At 32.3% G+C, this 20,998-nt stretch overlaps 1 protein-coding gene across 1 annotated transcript; it reads right to left on the reverse strand.

Moving 5' to 3' along the window:
- Window positions 1–1,826: 1,826 nt before the first annotated feature.
- LOC134711055 (uncharacterized) lies at window positions 1,827–18,183 on the reverse strand. Its single transcript, XM_063571484.1, has 9 exons — window positions 18,128–18,183; window positions 17,316–17,393; window positions 16,541–16,636; window positions 13,650–13,733; window positions 12,975–13,021; window positions 6,787–6,875; window positions 6,167–6,310; window positions 2,100–2,217; window positions 1,827–1,904 (listed from the first exon to the last, which is right to left on the reverse strand). Exons 3-9 carry the CDS (start codon window positions 16,608–16,610, stop codon window positions 1,827–1,829), a joined length of 630 nt encoding a protein of 209 aa, XP_063427554.1. The 5' UTR covers window positions 16,611–16,636; window positions 17,316–17,393; window positions 18,128–18,183.
- Between the last annotated feature and the right edge of the window lie 2,815 nt (window positions 18,184–20,998).

Here is a 20,998-nt window from a genome sequence, read left to right on the forward strand (position 1 = left end):
CTAGTGTGTTATTCTCCAGCGGTCATCCCAGTAACAGAAACTGACAAAGGAGACGATTTTAATTTTGAAATGATAAATTTTCCTTACATTACCGGCAATATACAAACTTCAATTTATGTATTACTGAAAAATTATTACACCAGGGTTTTCGATATTACAAACCAATCAAAACATTTACTAAATTTTATCATCGGTATAAAGACATCATTCGTAAATATAGCTCAACATGCAGACTTCTTATACGTTCATGTATTTCACATCCAATTGTTTATGGAAATATTCTTTATAAAGCACAAAGGTGTCAGTATTCACCTCAGAAACTTACAAAACCTTTGAATAGACTTATTAAGAAGGGATATAATTACGATACTGTTGTCAAGTCATTAAAGATTGCATATTTTGGCGTTAATATTGAGTCACTGATAAAGTCTTTGCGTCGGAACTAAACACATTTATTCTAAAAACAGTTGTTGGCATGACACGGGTTATGTTCTTCTCATATATGTTATGATGGTATGATACTAAACCCCTAACGGGAAGGATTGTGCCTGATGTTCATATGATGAAATCATAATTTTTCAGTCAGTTTAATTGAAGTCTGGAGCTGGCATGTCAGTAAACTGCTAGTAGTCTGTTGTTATTTATGTATTATTGTCATTTTGTTTATTTTCTTTGGTTACATCTCCTGACATCAGACTCCGACTTCTCTTGAACTGAATTTTAATGTGCGTATGGTTATGCGTTTACTTTTCTACATTGGTTAGAGGTATAGGGGGAGGGTTGAGATCTCACAAACATGTTTAACCCCGCCGCATTTTTGCGCCTGTCCCACGTCAGGAGCCTCTGGCCTTTGTTAGTCTTGTATTTTTTTTAATTTTAGTTTCTTGTGTACAATTTGGAAATTAGTATGGCGTTCATTATCACTGAACTAGTATTTATTTGTTTAGGGGCCAGCTGAAGGACGCCTCCGGGTGCGGGAATTTCTCGCTACATTGAAGACCTGTTGGTGACCTTCTGCTGTTGTTTTTTTATTTGGTCGGGTTGTTGTCTCTTTGACACATTCCCCATTTCCATTCTCAATTTCATTCATCCACGTATGGAGTATACATTTCAAAACTCATTCGATTATCAAGAGCATTCAGCTACAACCTTTACATTGTAAAACTTCATTGGTTTCAGAACAAAAAAATAATGAAGTTTTAAAATCGTTTTACAACTACATAACAATTTGTAAAAACATATAAAAAAAAAGCACCGGAGTCTAAGGCAAATTCATAAAAGAGGAAGCCTATCAAAATCAAACGTAAGCACTCACCAGAAAAAAAAGAAAAACAACTGCCATATTCAAGACTTGGTAGAGGCATTTTCAAAAGAAAATAGTCGGTTAAAAATGGTTTTATAGCTAGCTAGCTTCCCCCTTATATGACAGTTTCGTTAATTATACAAAACTTGGTTGGCCACCCATACACACAAATAAGTTTAATGTGACAACAATTGCGATCCAGCAGCCAAAACTGTGTAAACTGGACAATGACGCCACAATTAAAGTTTTTGTCGTTGATAGTATATAGTGAATAGGAAAAGGTTTATCGATTTGTTTAAGAGACAAGATGTGTTGAATATTTCAAGTAATGGTTGAAATCCATTCCGTAGATCTTAATTTTATCTGCATGCTAGTGTGTGTATGTGTGTGTAAACAGCTAGAACCCTTTTGGTAAAATATGATTTTGTATATTAAGCTTAATGAATATTTACACATACTTCGTATTATACAATACATTATCGAGTTCAGCTGCGATACAAGTATTGGATTAAACAGAGTGAAATTACCTTTTAAGAGTGTGAATTTCTCCATTTTTCGCTGCATGTATTATTTCTGTTGCACATTTTTCTCTGAAATGTTCCTAAAATTTATATCAAATTATATTAGAAACTATGCAGTCAGTATTTATTAATAAAAGGAATCATTTATTTATATTTCATCAATAAAGTATTCACATTTTAAAACTTTTTAAAAGTTTTATCCAGTTTTGATTTTATATTTTTATCAAAAACAATATTGCAGTCAACAATTTCAATGTTATAATGCATAACCTCACCGTTTTGGTTTTCTTTGTTTTACATTGGGCTAAAAGTTTGATAACTCCGATGTAGTCCATGTCCTTTCCATCGTATGTTTGGTGCCATTCTGCATCTTCGCGTGCTGTACGATTCCATCTGAAGATATATTTTCATTAAATCATACATTGGTATCAATTATGTATATCGGCACATAAACATCATACAAAAATATATAAATCTGCGATAAAAGATAAAATACTCATCGCGTTCAAAAAATTACTTCATCAGGTTATCAATATGAATCACTAATTGATATTTTTATTTCATTGGAATATATGAAATTTATGACACATGTTTTGAGTGTATCATAATATACTTTTCAAATTCTTACAGGTTTAAACTGCTTTCTTAGTTTTACCCTCCGATCAAAACAAATGCAGCATTTAATAATTCAATCTGTGTTGCTTATTTTGTTTTAAGTATTCTAATGACGGTAACAAAAAGGGTATAATTTAACATTTTTTAAAAAATTTCTTTGAATGTCCATATATGTAACAAAAAAGATGATTTAAAATATGATGGACAATTACGGTCTCTTGATATCACTATAATAAAATTTAAAATTAGCAGTCTCTATAACGATTTCAAAATCAAACTCTAAGAATGTTTCCAAGGTTAATTGTTCTCGTCTGACGCATTGCTGCCTTTCGCATAGACATCGTTCTTCTGGTATCGACTTCATCCATCTCATCTGCTTTATTTGGTAGTTCATCTTTACGAACCTCTAGCGGATAAAGTTTTACGATCCAGCGAGACGTACGACCACTTTAGTTCTGATAATTGCAGATCTGATTGATAAATCGTTTTCAACAACCAATTCTTCAGGAATTGATATTTTCCACCGAGTTCGTGGTTTGTGGTAATGCACTTGCATAATATGTTGATTTTGTTGTCTCTACTCTATTCATGAAATTCTCTAACTGTTCTGGTTCTCTGTTTTGTAATTACAATTATTTTGTTTGGTAAGCTCTCGTTATCATGTTTCCATGGCAACTTAGCTACGTACCTGTTATTTAAAATTTTACTAATGTTTACTGATAGATATTCATAAAGTCGATATTTTCAACCTCCGGTCCAGAATCGACTACTCCTACTGCGGCTACCGATTTACGATTCAAATCTGGTGATGTCCGACTAGACAACATGCAACAGTTTAAAACAAGTTTGAACTTAACATCTGTCGGACCTTTTCCTCTAATTACGGTATCATCTATAAAATCCCAGGTAAATCTGCACCTATCAGTTAAGATATACTAAAATATTTTTCGTGATCGGGGGTGCCAATCGTAGTCCTTTTAGATGTTTGCAATCTCGAGTATAATTTACACTTAATCGGACTTGCTATAGTAGTGACTGCTAAAACATGAACGGGTATTTTCTTTCCTTCTATTGGCTCAACGTATATTATTGCTTTCGGTTAATGTCGAACTTTAATAGTGCATGTATTTCCAAATGTAGAAATATTTAATACTTCGGTACATACAGTCCTTATGCCAATTTTGAAGCTAATTCCTAGGTCACAAAAGAACGCCGTGTTCCCTAATCGAACAATTTATACGTATTCATTCCTAACTCCAACCGGGTGCTACGGTGGTAATCAGTAATACGCTAGAACGAGATTGTATCGTGGATGAATGGAAAATTGTGGCGGTGGCAATACTTTCATTGTTGACTTTGATCTGACGATTTATCAAAGTACAATTTGTCGGTATTTTGGATAAATAAACTGGTATAGTGCTTTTTTGTTTCGGAGTCGACGACGAAATTGTGATCTACATTCACATGAGCGATGCGTTCACAAACAATTTAATTATATTTTCTTGTGTTAAATAATTGTAATCCGGTGTTCATATTCTGGAATCTTTTAGCATTTTTCGGGGTCGTGCAAATCGTAGCAATAAATTCAAGGTTCCTGACGAATATTTGTGCTTTGGCGGATTTCTGATCTATCTTGTATTTGCCGGTGTTCTCTCTTATCGGTGTTTGTCGAAAGTGGCGCTGTAGACGGAACATTTTTAAAAACTTCATCGGTTTCAAATCTAACTTGTATTTGTATGTAATCTCTATTATTGGCGCTTGTCAAAATCCCACTGTAGACGGCAAGGTGTCAATAAATACATCGGTGCGTTTTACTTCGGGTTCTAAAATTGTGATTTTTTTCAGTATCCCGTGTCTTAATTCTTTTATTTTCCCAGTTATCGGATCCGTTTTCTCTTGCTAAGTTTTGTCTTACGGCTTACGGTAGCGTGTTGAAGATTATTTGGACGAGTAGTGCTCCATATGAGTCTCCCGATCTACCAAACGATTCTAGACCTTTTATATATGCTTCTTGTTTGTCGTTATATTTTTGGACACTTATAAGGTTATATTGCGGTGCAGGAAGTTCTGACAGGGCTAGCATGTAAGCATTTGTGATTTTGTGTGGTTGTCATAAACGTTCTTTTAACAATTTAATAGCTTCCGTATAATTATTGTTGGTGAGCGGTAGTCCATCAATACACCGAACGGCTAAGATGCGATTTAAAAACATGTGTATTTCTGTATGTCAGTAAGTGTGGAAGTATAGTGTACAGAAGATTCGAACAAGTCCCCAAAAGTTTGCCACTGACTGTTTCTCCTGTAAATGTAAGGAAGGCGAGTTTCGGAAGTTGGCGATTTTGCGGAACGAGGTACATTTGTTGTTGAACAAAGCTATAATTATTTTGTACTGACCTATGCTGATTCATATTTCCGTTGAATTATTTGTCAAGATGTTAATATTCGAACTTTGTGAATTTGAGTATTTAATACGTATGTGTCTTATTTTAGTATTCAGAAATAGTTTATTCTCATCTGTCTTTAGAATTTCATCCTCAACATCCTCATCCTTGGTTATACTAAGATTTTTTTGCGAAAGTGTTTCTAACAGTTCTGACTTTATGCTATCTCCAAATCCTCCTCTTCATCATATTTCAAAACTCTTGTCACATAGCTTTAATTGCCTGCACTCACCACTTTCAATTTACTTTCAAGGACGTCACGGCACCGAAATACTCAATAGTTAGCGTTGTGTTACTTTTATGATCAAAATCTAATATCAAAGGTGCCAATGAAATGGAACAAAATAGCGTCATAAAGATAACGTAAATACGGCAAATACAACGTTACATTATTGCACTATATTCTGGACAATCACACTACACTTCCTTTTTTCTAAATCATAAAATATTGGAAAAAGCGATATTTTACAATAGTCAAAACAACACAAATAGTCATGCTGCAAATTACTGTGTAGCAAAATGATTATTATTCCCTAAATGAGAACAAAGGTAGTATACCGCTGTTCAAAAGTCATAAATCGGGTTTCAAACTTAAACCGAAGGAAACTCATCTGCTATAAGAGGAAACAACGAAATATCAGAAAAACTGGAGTGCAAAACAAAAAAAACCCACACAATGCAGTACACGCAGAAACAAACTGCAATTTTTCTCACTTGGTACAGGCTATATAAAGAAAAATTGTGGTTTGAACCTGGTTTTGTGGCTAGCTAAAACTTGCGTTTTTATGCAATGTCAAATATAACACTTAAACGACAACATTTAATTACAGGACCACAGCACAAATAAATGAAAGAACATTTAGGACAGAGAAATACACAAATAAACAATACAATAGCACATATCGACATACTTATAGTTATCAAATGTACCAGGCTTATAATTCAATACACCAGACGCGCGTAACGTTTACATAAGACTCACTAGTGACGCCCACTTCAAAATAATAAAAAAGCCAAACAAGTACAAAGTTGAAGAGCATTGATGATAAAAAATTCCAATACCGTTGTGCCAAGTACGTCTAAGGTTATCTATGCCTGGGAAAAGGACATCCTTAGTATTAAGAATAATTCATACTTTTGCAAACAGTATATTTATAAAATGACCATATAATTGATATTCATGTCAACACCTAATATAGTGGATGTAGCTACCAAACAACAGTACTGTGAGGATAACCTTTAACAACAAATTATCATTTCTTATGATTATCTAAACTAGGATATACCTATCAGTTGCACCTGGACTACAGAAATGGTGATCTAGAAGGTATTTTACAGCTTCTTCTTTGCATTCACAAGCAGCTAAATGAAGAGCACTGCGCTGGTCATAATCAACATCATGCATTTCTACGTACTTCTGGTGTGCTATTCTAAATCAAATAAAACTATATATATTATTTTGATTGTAGAACGATTTGAATATAACTCTCCAGTAATCAAGTATTATTGATAATAACGCTATTCGTTAATAATAGTAAACTATTAAACACCATCACGAGTTGACCTTTACGGAATATTTGTTTCGCAGATGATGGCGGATATGCCACTAACTACAATCCTGTCCCAATTTCCCTGTGTTCTACCGAGTTACGCACATCTCGGGGTTTGTTCTTCCGTTATAAACACGATGGCTGTTAATAAACTTTAACCTAGTGTCTTCCTAGGAAATATTAGTATTTGTACAGTTGTACTTTATATATTAAAAGTGATGACGTGTTATATAAAGTAAGTATAAAGAATAATTAATTGGTAGCAATGAATCATTTGTCTCTTTGCGTTTAAAACTTTTCTGATGGAATAAAGGCCTGTTAGTTTACACTTCACATGATTACATTATAGCTCTTACCGCCGTAGCTCAACAACGTCCCCGTGTTTAGCGGCATTCAGGAGTTCAGAAATTTTTACTTCATAGTCCTCATTATATATGTTGCGATCCTACAAGATATCAATTATTTCGTTAAAGTTGATTAATTCTTAACTCTGGTTATTTTACTGTTTCTAAAAATAGAATAGAATATTTTTTAACAATAAATCAGTATCTGAAATCGAAAGTACAAATATTTGATTAATATCTTATAATATTAGAATATCTACGTTTATATAGAAAAAAGAAATAGTTGTTTTATCTAATTGTTTTATCATTTCAAATTTTCTTGATACTCTATTACAGATAATTGGGCCGACAAACGCAATCAGTAACACAGATCAATATTTGCAGTACAAAAAAATGTTGTATAAAAATTAAAATCACAAAAATACTGAACTTAGAGGAAAATCAATTCGGAAAGTCCATAATCACATGACAAAATCAAATAACAAAACGCATCAAAAACGTAATGGTTATCTTGAACGCAGATTCTCTTCCTGCCTAATCGATAGCAGTAGTATTGTTTGTTCTATTGCTAGTTAACTCACTGGTTCATTGTCCTGTTTTCCCGAAATCTGTCTTGAGCCAAATCAAAAACCTTTCATTAATTATATTTAAAACCGTTTCTGTACAAAACTTCAGCTAGTTTGTTTTAAAGGTTTTTTTAACTGTGGTATATTTTTCTGTCATCAACAAGTGAGATACTACATTATCTATTTACGAACATATGGATAGATGAAGAAATACCAACTGAATGGGACAAAGGAATCATTATAAAACTGCAAAAGAAGGGAGATCTGAAACTCTGCAACAACTGGCGAGGAATATCACTACTTTCAATACCTAGTAAAGTATTCCTTAGAGTCATCAAGAATAGAATAACTGATTCCATTAACAGTAAGCTGCGTGAAGAGCAGGTAGGTTTTAGAAATAACAGAGGCTGCATAGACCATCTATTTACCCTCCGAAACATCATAGAACAATCCATAGAGTGGCAGAACAAAATAGTACAAAACTTCATTGACTTCCAAAGAGCATTTGATAGTGTTATAAGAGAATATATTTTGGAGAATTATACAAACTGACTTCAACAAACTGGCCGCATTCCACAATACCTGCTTAAGAAGAATATGCAAAATCTTTTGGCCAAACAAAATATCCAACCAGGAACTATTCAAACTGACAGCACAAAGAGACATAAGAGACGAAATAAAAACAAGAAGATGGAAATGGATAGGTCATGTCCTAAGGAAGGAACCAGCAAACATCGCTAAAGTGTCACTGAGGTGGACTCCAACTGGTAAGAGGAAAAGGGGGAGACCTAAAGAAACATGGAGAAGAACAGTGGAAAGCGAGATGAAGGAGGTTGGGATGTCTTGGCGAGAAGTAGAGAAGAAAGCACAAGACAGAGTGTTATGGAGAGAGCTAGTGTTGGCCTTATGTGCATCAAAGCACGAAGAGGATTAAGTAAGTAAGTATATTTTTCTGTAATCAACGATTTTATTGTCACATCATTTCGATGTTCACTTTGTTACGATTAATAAAGTCACAATAGTATACTGCTGTTCGATTTAAGCAAAAACAAAGCTGGATGACAAACAGATCTAACTTGCGAATTTGCTGATTTTGTTTAGAGTGAGATCAGTAAAATACACTTTGAAATTTGGATCGTTCATCTGCAGTCACGTGAGGTGGAACATACATCGGTGTTCATAATCACTGAACTAGTATATATTTGTTTAGCGGCCAGCTGAAGGACGCCTCCGGGTGCGGGAATTTCTCGCTACATTGAAGACCTGTTGGTGATCTTCTGCTGTTGTTTTTTCTATTGTCGGATTGTTGTCTCTTTGACATATTCCCCATTTTATTTGTTGTTGATTAAGAATATACTGAAGAGACTCCCATCTAAGATTACATAGACATACGCATCTTAATAGGTTTGCTGGAAAATAACACATACAATTATACACCGAGGCGTCGCTTGGCCTTATATTTAATCGCGACAGGAGGTCTGTGTTCCCAGCAGCTATCGATATTTTGGCGAATGAAATACTATGATGTGTACTATTTCTACAAGAAATCTTTTTTTAAAGCTGTTTCAAACTATGAGCAAATTAGATTTCAGACTCAATTCGAGCTGAGTTGCTAAAAAAATTAACTACTTGTATTCATAAATGTCCCCCTCGTTGCACTGGTTTCCTATTACCAAGGGGGTTTAAGTCATTTTAAAAAGTCAATCGTCAATCATTTAAGAAGTTGTCCGAGATATTGCTGATATAAAAATCTATAGTATGAGTTTTATAAAAATCTGACAAGAGTTGAACCCGTGAGAGCGCTAACGAGGCCATCTTTATAAATTCAATATTTCCAAGAAACATACCTTTTTAAAAAGGCGATCGTCCTCCATTTTAAGAACTTGTCCGATATACTGCTGATAATAATCTAATGTATTAGTTGTATTTACATCTGGCAAGAGTTGAACCTGTGGCTTCTTATGATTTGTAAGCATACATAAATGATTTTTTGTTTTTGGTGAAAATCATATATTGTTATTATTTTATGGTTTCCTAAAATTTCTTGTACCATACAAAAATTTCTTGTACCATTTTAAAAATTTCTTGAGGTATTTTTTTTACACTTAGTCTATTTCAATTTATTTGTTACTGACATATATCTTGCTTGGATAATTGTTGCTTGATGAACAGGTTTTGCAAATATTTTATTTCTATTAAGTTCGTATGCGAATAAGACTATTTTCATATTAACAACATTTGACTCCGAAATTTAGATTTTTTGACAGGTTTCCTTCTATTTGATATGACATCCTGTTACCAAGTCAAATAAGAGCAACGTAAAGACTGCAAATTAAATCGGTACATTTTCGGGGGAAAATTTACTGCTTGATATTTTTTCACACGACAAAAACGGCGGAAAAAATCAAGCTCTCCCTTCAATTTACACCCTTTATATACTAGATTTCGATTTTATTTGTTTTGGTTGCTCTTGCTTGATCTAGTACAATAATGTCCAACAAAGAAAAGGTAACCCGTCGAAAAAAATACATAATCCGAGGTCACTAGTAGGTAATATGAAAATAGTCTATTAACAATTTATACAACTAGTACGTGCTGCAAAGAAGGTAGACTGCAGTGGAGGTCCAAAAACTTTGACTGATTCTGAAAACGAGGGTTTCTTCTTAGGGCAAAGATTAAGACGGTAACTTTAAATGACGTCAGCAAAAATGTGATTTTGAGAAATTGAAAAAAATACCAACTTAAACCGGAAAAAATATGCTATAATATTTATATTGACTTATATTCATCGGAGGCAAATTGTTTACTTTAGCTATGAATATCCATGGAGGCAATGTTTAGGGAAATTTCCAACAATGTAAGTTGAAATGTAAGTTGAAAGACGAGTAAGTCGGTAGCAGTTCACAATGATAAAAATTATATTTTTAGTAATAAGTATTTTATTATGGTATTCTTTGAAATTAAGCTATTTCATTCGTTCTTTATACTTTGTTTACCGAGCTCGAGACATATTCGCCGTGGACACAATTTCGCCGTTTTATGATTTTGAGGTGTAAAAACTTCAAAGGATGGTTGAAATGGAAGAAATATGCCGTTAAATTATATTTTTATAACAAATATGATTATTTTTGAAAAAGAGACTAAATTTCGGCACTTCCGGCAAAGGACCGAAAAATTTCATGAATGACAAAAACCATTTCAAAGAAGCATTCCATAGTAATTCTTTGATTGATTGCCCTAAATTTTAGTTTTTTTTACACCTTTCAAATGTCTGCTATACGTCTATAATGAAATTTATTTGATAAATATTGTTTAAAGCTGCAGTTATTTGGTTTTCAATAGATATGTAAAAACGGCGAATATGTGTCCCCCGTTGACAAAAAATTCAGAAATTTCAAACACCCTTTAATCCAACTTTTCAGATGATTTTTACTCAAAACAAACGCGTTTTCAAGCTAAGAATATTTTGCATTTGAAGTTATCTTCATATAGAAATATCAGTATACTTCAAAAACATAAAGACCTGAACATAGGCTGAAGAAAATATGGTAAGATATGGCGAAAATGAGACCCCCCACTCTACGTAATCATTTTTATTCGTTTGATACCAAATTCGTTTATTTCATATGTTCATTTGGACCACGAAATCAAATGTACAACTAATTTGGATTAATCAACAGGGGTTATAGAAGACATTTGCAAAACAAATAAATCGTGAAAATGTTTTCCTCAATCCACAAAGATTGGTGACCTACAGATTAATGAACCCGAAAACCACGAAATAGGTAAAAAAACCCACGAATAGTTCTATAATAGGAAATATAACGTAATGTTGGTTCTTAATATAAATATATAAACCTAAGAATATCCCAAGACAGATCGTTAAAGTAACATGGTTCACAAACATTCGAAAACTATAAAAGACAGTCTGTTGCTTAAACAAAGTTTATGATGGTTGATTCTTCATAAATAATCAACTGGTCTATCATAAACATATTTAATTTGCTTATAGCAATCTAAGTTAGTTATGATAACATGTGAGCCGTACTGTGATATGAGTGAATGATATAGTGTTCAAAGTTTTTCAAGTGGTATGAAATACTTTCTGTGAAACAGAATTTACAATACGATGCAACACAAGTCTTCTATTTTTATAAGCATGAAACAAGACAACTGATATCATATTCTTAAATTTTATACTAAGAAAAGATGAAAAAATTGCACCTTTACAATTTTGAAACGGAATGGCCTAATGAAATCCGATTCACTGTTAGATATTTGTAGCATTGAACATTGCACTGCTTCTTTTTATTAGGTCTTTCCTCTTTTCTTTGGAAAGACCTATTGTTTTTCTTCTTCTGATTATTTTTTTTTCTTTCGCCTAATTTTGTGCTTGCAATAAATATTTGTTTCGCAATATGTCTCTTAGATATTAGGTATATGATATCGAACAGTTTATGCGTCTTTAAAATTTACCCTGCGTAACCGAATACTTTTCTTTGTAGGAGTTATCCCCTCAAACACTGTTTTCCTTGTGTCAACTACGCCTTCCCAACCGTAAAGATTACGACAAATTAATTTTTATAAAATTGCTCGTTATATCTTTCACATGAGTTGTTGAATTTTAACCGAAAAGACATATGAACACTCCATATTAGAGTTATTTCCCATTATTCATTTAATATAAGTGATATGCATTTCTATCTTGTAAACCATAAGTGAAAGAGACCTAGGATCTTTTGATTTGAGGTCCTTTGTCCCAAAAAATAAAAATTAAATCAAGGTCAAAGGTCAAGGTCAAGTTCTTAATTTAGATGTTTGCTTATTTGGCATTTTCTCAAACACTTTGACAGGTATATATAAAAGAACAAGTGCAAAATGTTTGCTTTATTGTAACAAAGATATGTTTCATTTTGTCTGAAACAATCCAATTGCAACTTATAGAAGTTTATGTTCCTGAAATGTTCAATTATAAGGTTAATTGATTATTACTTCAACTTGGTTCATTGTAAAGCCATATGACCTTTTGCAAAAGGTGTGGTGATATATGACCCTGACAACCGGAAGTGACCTTGAATAAACCGGAAGTAGCCATGTTTGCACTTTTTTCATAAAAAAAGTACTCGGAATTCATATAGTTTGACTACAAGTGACATTCTGTAAACCGGAAGTGGTCAATTATATCCAGGTTCACAGGCAAAAGTATATAAAACTATAAATTGTTGGAATCAGTGTGCAAGAAGCTATCATATGAGACCTGAAGTAATATTTACTTAACCGGAAGTAACACATTATTTCCTTTAGTTCACATTAAAGCATATCAAAACCATTTATTTGTCGCACCAGTCTTGCTTCTTTTCAAAATTTCTTTGATGTAGAAAGACCTTTAATTGTTCTCTGAACAATTGGTTTTTGATTGTATATATATATGCCTTAAAAATTACAATAAAAGTTTGATGTTAGCGTAGAAAAACTAAAAAAGCAAGAATATCGAACTCCAGGGGAAACTCAAAACGGAAAGTCCTCTATAAAAAAAGCTTACATCAAAAGCTCATCCCCATCAAACGCATAGAAAACAACTGTATTTTTTCTTTATATATAACGAAGTAATTCTAAATAATGTAATTACCACACCTTTTGTATATCATAGATGAAAACCATGCTCAAAGCAAAAATGCAACCTAAAAAAGAAGATATTCTACTTTGAAAAGAAAACCAACCTTACAATACGCATTCAAATTTGCTACTATTTGGTATAGTAAACGTGGAGGTTTTGAATGAGGCAAGGAATTTTTGGCGATTCCCAAATTTCAAAAGAATATTTACGAAACTGATATCAGCAATGAAATAAAAATTTATTATCTTATTATCATAACGAGTTACTGCCATTCAATACGCATTGCGATAACTTGTATCCAAAAAAAAAAACCAACAATATGATAAGGATCATAAATGATAACATGACTGTCGCTTAATTGTCGGCGAAATATCTAGATAGAGATCATATCAAGCATGCCGTTCTCCTTTGGCATTATTTTCAGTGTAATGTACGTCTTTATACAGTTTGTTTTATTGAAAGCGATCGCAAACCAGTTTAACTTAATTCCAATACTACTACTTTTAAATTGAAAAATTGGTTTGTATTCGTAGAATTATGTTTAATATCAGGAATCAAATTCATCACAATTCATTAAAAAATTGGCGACGGATCAACTCTTTATAATGTAATTTATTTCAACGTTATTTTGAATAGATGTTTTTTAAGATAAATTCAAGATCAAATAATTATGTAATATCTAATGGTTTTACCAAACACTGGAACCACGAACAAAGCAGTCAATGCGATTTTGGAATCCACATGTATCTTCTCTAAGTAAATAAAAGTGCTAAAAACTACAAAAAAGTTGAATTAAGTTTTAAATAAATAAAAGAACACTTCACGTGATGCTATATCATTTGCATATAAGGATCCATAAATATGTTTTGTGATATAATTCCCGAACTTGATGTTTTTGAAAGTAAAATTTCTTATGATATAAGACTTCAAACATTTGTGTGCGTAAAAAACCCAGATTCTAGATGTACCCTCTGCAAAAATCACCCAAAACCAAACATTTTAAAGCTATTAGCTATACATTTGTAAAAACGTATGCAGGTAGATGACATAAGAAGTATAAAACAATAGCCAAATTAATATGTGGTCAACTTTGCTTGAAGCAGTTGTGACCTTAGTTTTATAGTAATTTCATAATTTATAAACGATGATTTTTTTTATAAACAGTCGTCTAGGCTTTTCAGTATAAAACATGTATTGTCTCATATCTTATCTAAATGTGTTGCAATCATAATGGGATACATTGAATTTATTGCTCACGTATTATGAAATATTGATTTTCATAAAAATAAAAAAATTCTCTTAATTATCATAAGATATGGAAAGAATTGTATGATGTTTATATATGTAATTTGCAATACCTCGGTAACAACCTGGAATAGAAACCGGCTTTGAGAAATTGTAAATGTTTTTGTGGCTAACGGTTTCAAAGTTATATGAAACCTCAAATTAAATTAAAAAAAATGTGCATATGTTTCCTATAACTAAATGAATTCTTTTCATCATAAAACTTATGTACATATACCTTTTTTTGAAGAAAATTCTTAAAGCAGTAAGTTCGGTAAGGGCCATATTTGACCCCAATTATAAAGTTCATAGTTACAAGATAATAAATGTTTTAGTTTGCCTTAAAGACATGTGTGAAAGTTAATTAGAACTTTTTTTGCCAAAGTTTAATTTTAACACATTGATTTTTACATCTCAAAAAGGCCAAGATAAGGGATATGGGTGAAATTTGACAAAATCAGCTGATTTCAACCAAATTAAGGACCCTGAAACATAGAGGGCAGGCGTCGACAAACTTAATATTTAAATGAGACATGTGAATTGTCTTCACAAACATTAATAGATCTTTGTTGTCGATGTTTGCGCTCTATGTTTCCTGTCCAATAATCTATGGAGTTTACCCATTTTCATGAATTTTGGTGAAAAATCAATATGAGTACAACTTGTGACGTCATAATGAAACGCAGAAACGTAAATTTTTCAACAAAATGGCTTATTTCCTTACTAGTCACTTAATTAGCTAAAATTAATTGTAATATTGGTCAATTAATCCGAATTTGAAATTTACGCTAAAAAAGTAGGCCATGTTAGGACATACTCCTTTGTCCACATCTAGAAAAAGGTTACTTTTTTAATTGCTTGCTTCGAGCAGCAAGCAATTCGCTGACATATTTTCCGTTTTGAAGTGACCTTAGCGTGACCCTACTCATAAAAAAATCCAGTGATCGCTATACGCATGGAACTGACATTGAATAAAACATTATCTGATTTACTTATTATAAAAGTGCGTAATATCCAAGCTTCTTTTTGTATAGTTTACTATAAGGTGACAATCTTTAAACTACGGCTTCAAAACACGACATTTGAGTAGCTGCCATATTTTCACCTCATAAAAGACAGAGAAAAAAAATGACGATTATACGATCTGTTGGCGGTAAAAAAAAATCGGTAATTTTTTTTTGGATAAAATCGTGCACAGAAGACAAAGTTTATGATAATTACATGCATTGGTTCAAAAATTGGATAAACATTATTTTCCACCAATCACTCGTTTCATATGACTAAAATACCCTATACACTTTCCCATCAAGTGTCGATTGCGGTTTAATGGAATGCTCAGAAACGAAATCAAGATACAAAGGGACGTTAGAATTGAAACACGTTTGTAAGGAAATGTTAAACTGTCTTCACGTAAAAGATCTACTGCACATACTCTTTCATAAGGTTTTGTAGAAAATATAGTCGTAAATGTGGTACAACATGTAATTTTCTATATTAACGTTATAAGTCTTACACATAAATGACACATCATACTTTAAAAATTATGCACATTTCATTGAAAAGCTAGACCAATTGTTAACTGGTACTTCACAACCCAAGACGAAGGAAGACACAGAGCCACTTTAAATCGTTCCTCCTTCTGCTCTGAATATGTTAAGAAAGTCTTCATGTATTGAACGGCACGTAAGTTACATATCAATTAGGATAATTTAAAACTCAAGCTTTCCTGATGACGGTAAATCCAGATTTCCTTGGGATGCCAGCAGTATATTAAAAATATGAAAAATAAAAAAAAATAAAAAAATATGAATACATCATACTGTAATCGTTTTGATAATAAAGTGTTGACTAAGGCCATATTATATAACAATTCTAAACTTGATACTAAACGCTTTTAGAACCCGGTTAAATTTAAAAAAGAAGCATTCTATTTTTTTAATACAATTTATGTTAATATGATGTTATAACAAGTTCTTAGTAAAAGAAAGCTTTTCGTTTGATTGCTTTTGTATTGTATTGACAGTTGGAATTTAAACTAACAACAACCAATGCAAGCATTCGATAAATATTTGTGAGGGTTATAGCAGTTTCATAGCTTATGAACTAATCCTGCCGGCGCACTAAATTCAATCGTTTTTGTAGTGTTTTTCATTTACACCGACATTTATTCATATCAACACAAACGCTAAGACACTACCTTCAGATTTGAAATAAATAAGATGATGGAAGGAATATTTTTACATGCAATACAATCTATAAAAATGGTTAAATGTAAGTTTTATACGAAATATAATCATACCACAATTGCCTAAAAGCACTGAGGCAAGGAACAACAAATATATGTATTTTCGTTTTCGTTCCATGTACATGTGTCGTCTCAGGATATACCACCCACCTGAATGAAATAAAGTACATTAGCTGCGAGAAATACATTAAATTAAACTAATAAACGAATATATAACAGATATGAACTAACTACAACCACTGAAATAAGTGCACTGATTTGAAGAGGTACATGACGAATGAGGCAGGATTAATCATGTTTATAAGCACCAAACCATCGCATTAGAAGACACAGTAGCCTATAGTACAAACTACTAACAAACAATAAAAATAAGTTGAAACATTGTTTTCGTTTACTCGATACAAATTAGAAATAAGATATATCCCACCACGTCGGACACCACCAATATCAATGTCGGCTAGACATTGTCAAGCTTGGGTACATACACAAAAAAATGTTTTGCTTTATACAGCTCTTCACAATTTAAAACTATGATAAGCTGCAAGCAAAAAGTTCAACAAAAACACACAAAAATAGAAAACCATTTAGGATGTACATATTCATTGGAACAAAATATAGCATAATAACTGACGATATTTTTGTAATGATGTTTCATGGAGCAGAAATGGAATTTTGTGAGTGTATGTAAGTAAAGTGCTCTGTTTTAGACATGAACATCTCGGATTGCTTACTATATGTTAACTTGAGCGATTCCAACAAACATATTTTAAATTCCCCAAAATGAGTATTATTCTGTTGTGTTATAAATTTGTTATATGCGTATACTCACCAATAAAGCAGAAGAAGGAAAATATGGCAACGATGATAAATATGAAATAAGCGCCAGTGTACTGAATATCTACCAATTCTGAAAAAAAACCCTCAATATTCTATTTAGATTGACATGTTTAAATGACACTTGGGTGTCAAACGACTACAATACACCGGATGAAATATGCAAGGGATGAATTATAAAATTCAAATAAATTTCCTAATAAAAAAATGCGACATATAACAACAATCAACTTTCGTAATCATGATCCATTTCTTAAGTGCAGTATTGCGGAGCATTTATCGAACGGATATGAACTCTGCCCCGGACATTGTTATTGAAAATACATACCATCGCTCGATCGACAGAAACGATCAGGTAAGTTTTTTTGTTGTTAATGTATGTCCTAACTTGCATGATTTTAAGAAAATATGTGCCGCATGCGAACAGATTACGATATTATAAGCTAGATCTGTCCTGCTTTATGAAATATAAGAATAAAGGGATATCATTTATAAAATGAATATCACTCCTTTTATTGTAAAAGAGTAAGGGGAAGAACATATTGAAAAATGAAAGTTCGAATTAATTTCTAAAAATTAAATGTTTAACTTTTTTTAATCAATGCTTCACTGCACAAACATTATTTGCAGAAAGACCTACAAACGTCACAATCGACTATACAAAATCCAAATATCTATAGTGGAGTCACACATATCATAAAGAAATATGAATTTATCAGATAACAGGCAGTTGTATTTTACAACTCTAAAGACGTTAAACAGTTTATAAATCGTATAAACAAGAGGTATTTCAATATTTATACTCACCGTTCGTTTCTATTATTCTAAGTGTAGATGTATGCCGGAATGGTAAAGTAACATGCTCACTAAAAAGAAGATACACACAATGTTTAAATGTTAATGACATGAACGACGAAAATACAATATAATCAAAATTATAGAAAGGAATGTGTTTGGATTACTTCTGACAATTTGATTTGATTAACTTTGGGCCATAACAGGCGGAATACCAAGAGGACAATCAAAACTCGCAAGTCGAAAAGAAACCTACAACGCAATGGCTACTAGTAAATCGGAATACGACGAACAGACGTACAACCAACGCGATATTCAGAGTATTCGATACAGTTCTGATCCCACTGTGAATGTTTGACTATAAAAGTTGGTATACAAGCTTGATGTTGCCTAGTTAATTCAGATATGTATTAAAAAATATACCTGCATTTGTACTTTTAGAGATAAATGGGGGTTAGAAATTTAAGACACTTACTTGACATTTTGGTTTTTTGACATTTTTATCCATTAGAAAGACATACCTATCTTTTAAAAGGTTAACGACAGCAGATTTTTGCGAAGCAAATCGAATATCTTCTCAATTTAACTGTTCTTTGTGAAACAATTCTTGAAAAGCTATTCATTTCCATCACATTTGCATAATTTTAGTCAAAGAACTAATTTATCTAATTAAAAAAAAATCGTCAGTGAAATGTCCATAAAATAATCATCATACATAATGAAGACATTTTTTTAAAGAAGGGTAAATGGACTAGTTTTCACGTCATATACGTTAGAATGATATAAATCAGTCGCAAATGCATCGTTTCCCGATATATCACAGTTTGACCTCGTAATTTTTTACACTTTTATGAGCCTTGCTGAGAATGTGGGGGTCCCATAAAAATTGAAAAAAAAACAGAACTCCCAACAACATTTCTTGTACTATATGGGATTAAAATTGATTCAGTACAAATGGTTGCTCGTTTACCTGATAAAAAATTCAAAACTTTTACTATTACTCAATAAATACAAATGTTAACGTAGTGTTACCTTAAAAGAGTTATTGGGTCTTTTAAATTTTCCTGTGGGGTCATTGTTCCAGGTAAAGCTTTCTTACGCAGATTATTTGATTTAACTATGGGTCATATATCTCCACATGATAGAATAAAGTTAAATTCTGATGCAAGGCTTGATCTTAAAATATGGGATTTACTTATTAAAGATTTTCATGGTAAATCATGTTTTTATATAACAAATTGGTTTCCTCAGATGTTTTGAAACTTTATTCAGATGCTGCTGGGACACATTATGGATTTGCTGCTGTTTTTGGCAGTAAATTTTTTGCAAATGAATGGCCACAGGAGATAAGAAATTTACCCATTACAATAAAAGAACTTTTTTCTTATTGTTTTGGCATTTGATATTTGGGGTTCGTTGTTAGCCAACCATAAAATTTTGTTTTTAACCTATAATACAGCGGTTGCTGCAATTATAAATAAAACATCTTCAAAAGGAAAGAATATTATGAAATTTGGTCCGGGGATTGTTAATAGCTGCTTGAAAATACAATATTAATTTTCTAGCTCAGCATATTCCTGGAAAGACCAATGTAATTTGTGACCTGTTGTCTCGTTTTTCTTTTGAAAAAGTTCATCGAATAGCTCCATGGCTAAATCCTTCTTCTGTGTACATTCCACCTGAATTTGTGAATCTGAAACTAATAATGCTCATTTGTTTTTCTTTTTTCCAACATTCTGGACTTACTAGATCTCACTAGTAGAGGTCAACATGGTTTGCTCTACAGTCTATTGTACATTGTAGTATATATGGGTAGAGGCCAATATGGCTTGCTTTACATTTGCTTTTTATTCCAACATGGTGCTTTTATAAATAAATATTTTTCATTTTATTTTTTTGTTTTTTTCTATATTTTGTTCTAGTGAACAATTTTACATGACTATTATTAACAATTTGTTTGTATTTTCACATTATTTACGTCTATATGGACAAAATAGTTCAACATGACTTGCTCTGCATTTAAGTGGTCATTAAGGTCTTATTTTCCTTAGCTTTATATACTGTCTTCCCTAGTTCTGGAAAGGGAGTTGTCAGGCGGGGATCCCTTTCAGGGATTTGTGGCGTTTTCTTTACCCCACCTTTGCTTTTTAATGTCATTGTCATTTATTTGCTACTATTGATATTGTTAATATGTCATTCTTAATTAATTATAAATTTTGAATATATGACATTTTGATCAACTTGAGTTTGACATTAACAGAAAACTTAGCTCGGCCTTCCCATAGGTTTGTTGAACATCATCTTTAAGAACCTTGGCTGAATTTTTGCAAAAAGTTACAAAATTTTTTCCAAGTTTCAAATAATTAATGTTTCTTCTTTAAGAGAAATTAATTGAATGACTGCATGTCCAAGTTCATGAAATAATCGGATCTTAATTTCCCTCCCGAAAACTGGCTAATCCATTTCCTTATTTGACCATAACATGTATTCGGTGTGAGCCAAGGCTCCGTGTTGAAGGCCGTACTCTAACCTATAATGGTTTAATTTTTGAATTGTTGTTTGGATGGAGAGTTGTCTCATTGGCACTCACACCACATCTTCCTATATCTAATAACTGGCCTAACGGGTGTCTTTTACTTTGCTGCCACCACCTGTGTTTACAGGTACACAGGGAACCTCAATAGACTAGAATAACTAGTCTAAAACAGAGAATGGTTTAAACACGGATGTGTACTTTATATTACTAGACCAACAGGGTTAAAACACCTCTGACACATTAACTTCACTTTATATTTAATGAGAAACTCAAATTGCGAGAACACTATGGGTAACGAATATTCAAATACGTAATAGTCTGTGTATCTAAACGCACTTTCTATCGTG

The sequence above is a fragment of the Mytilus trossulus genome, chromosome 3 (genome assembly GCF_036588685.1).
Source record: "Mytilus trossulus isolate FHL-02 chromosome 3, PNRI_Mtr1.1.1.hap1, whole genome shotgun sequence".
Classification (NCBI taxonomy): domain Eukaryota; kingdom Metazoa; phylum Mollusca; class Bivalvia; order Mytilida; family Mytilidae; genus Mytilus; species Mytilus trossulus.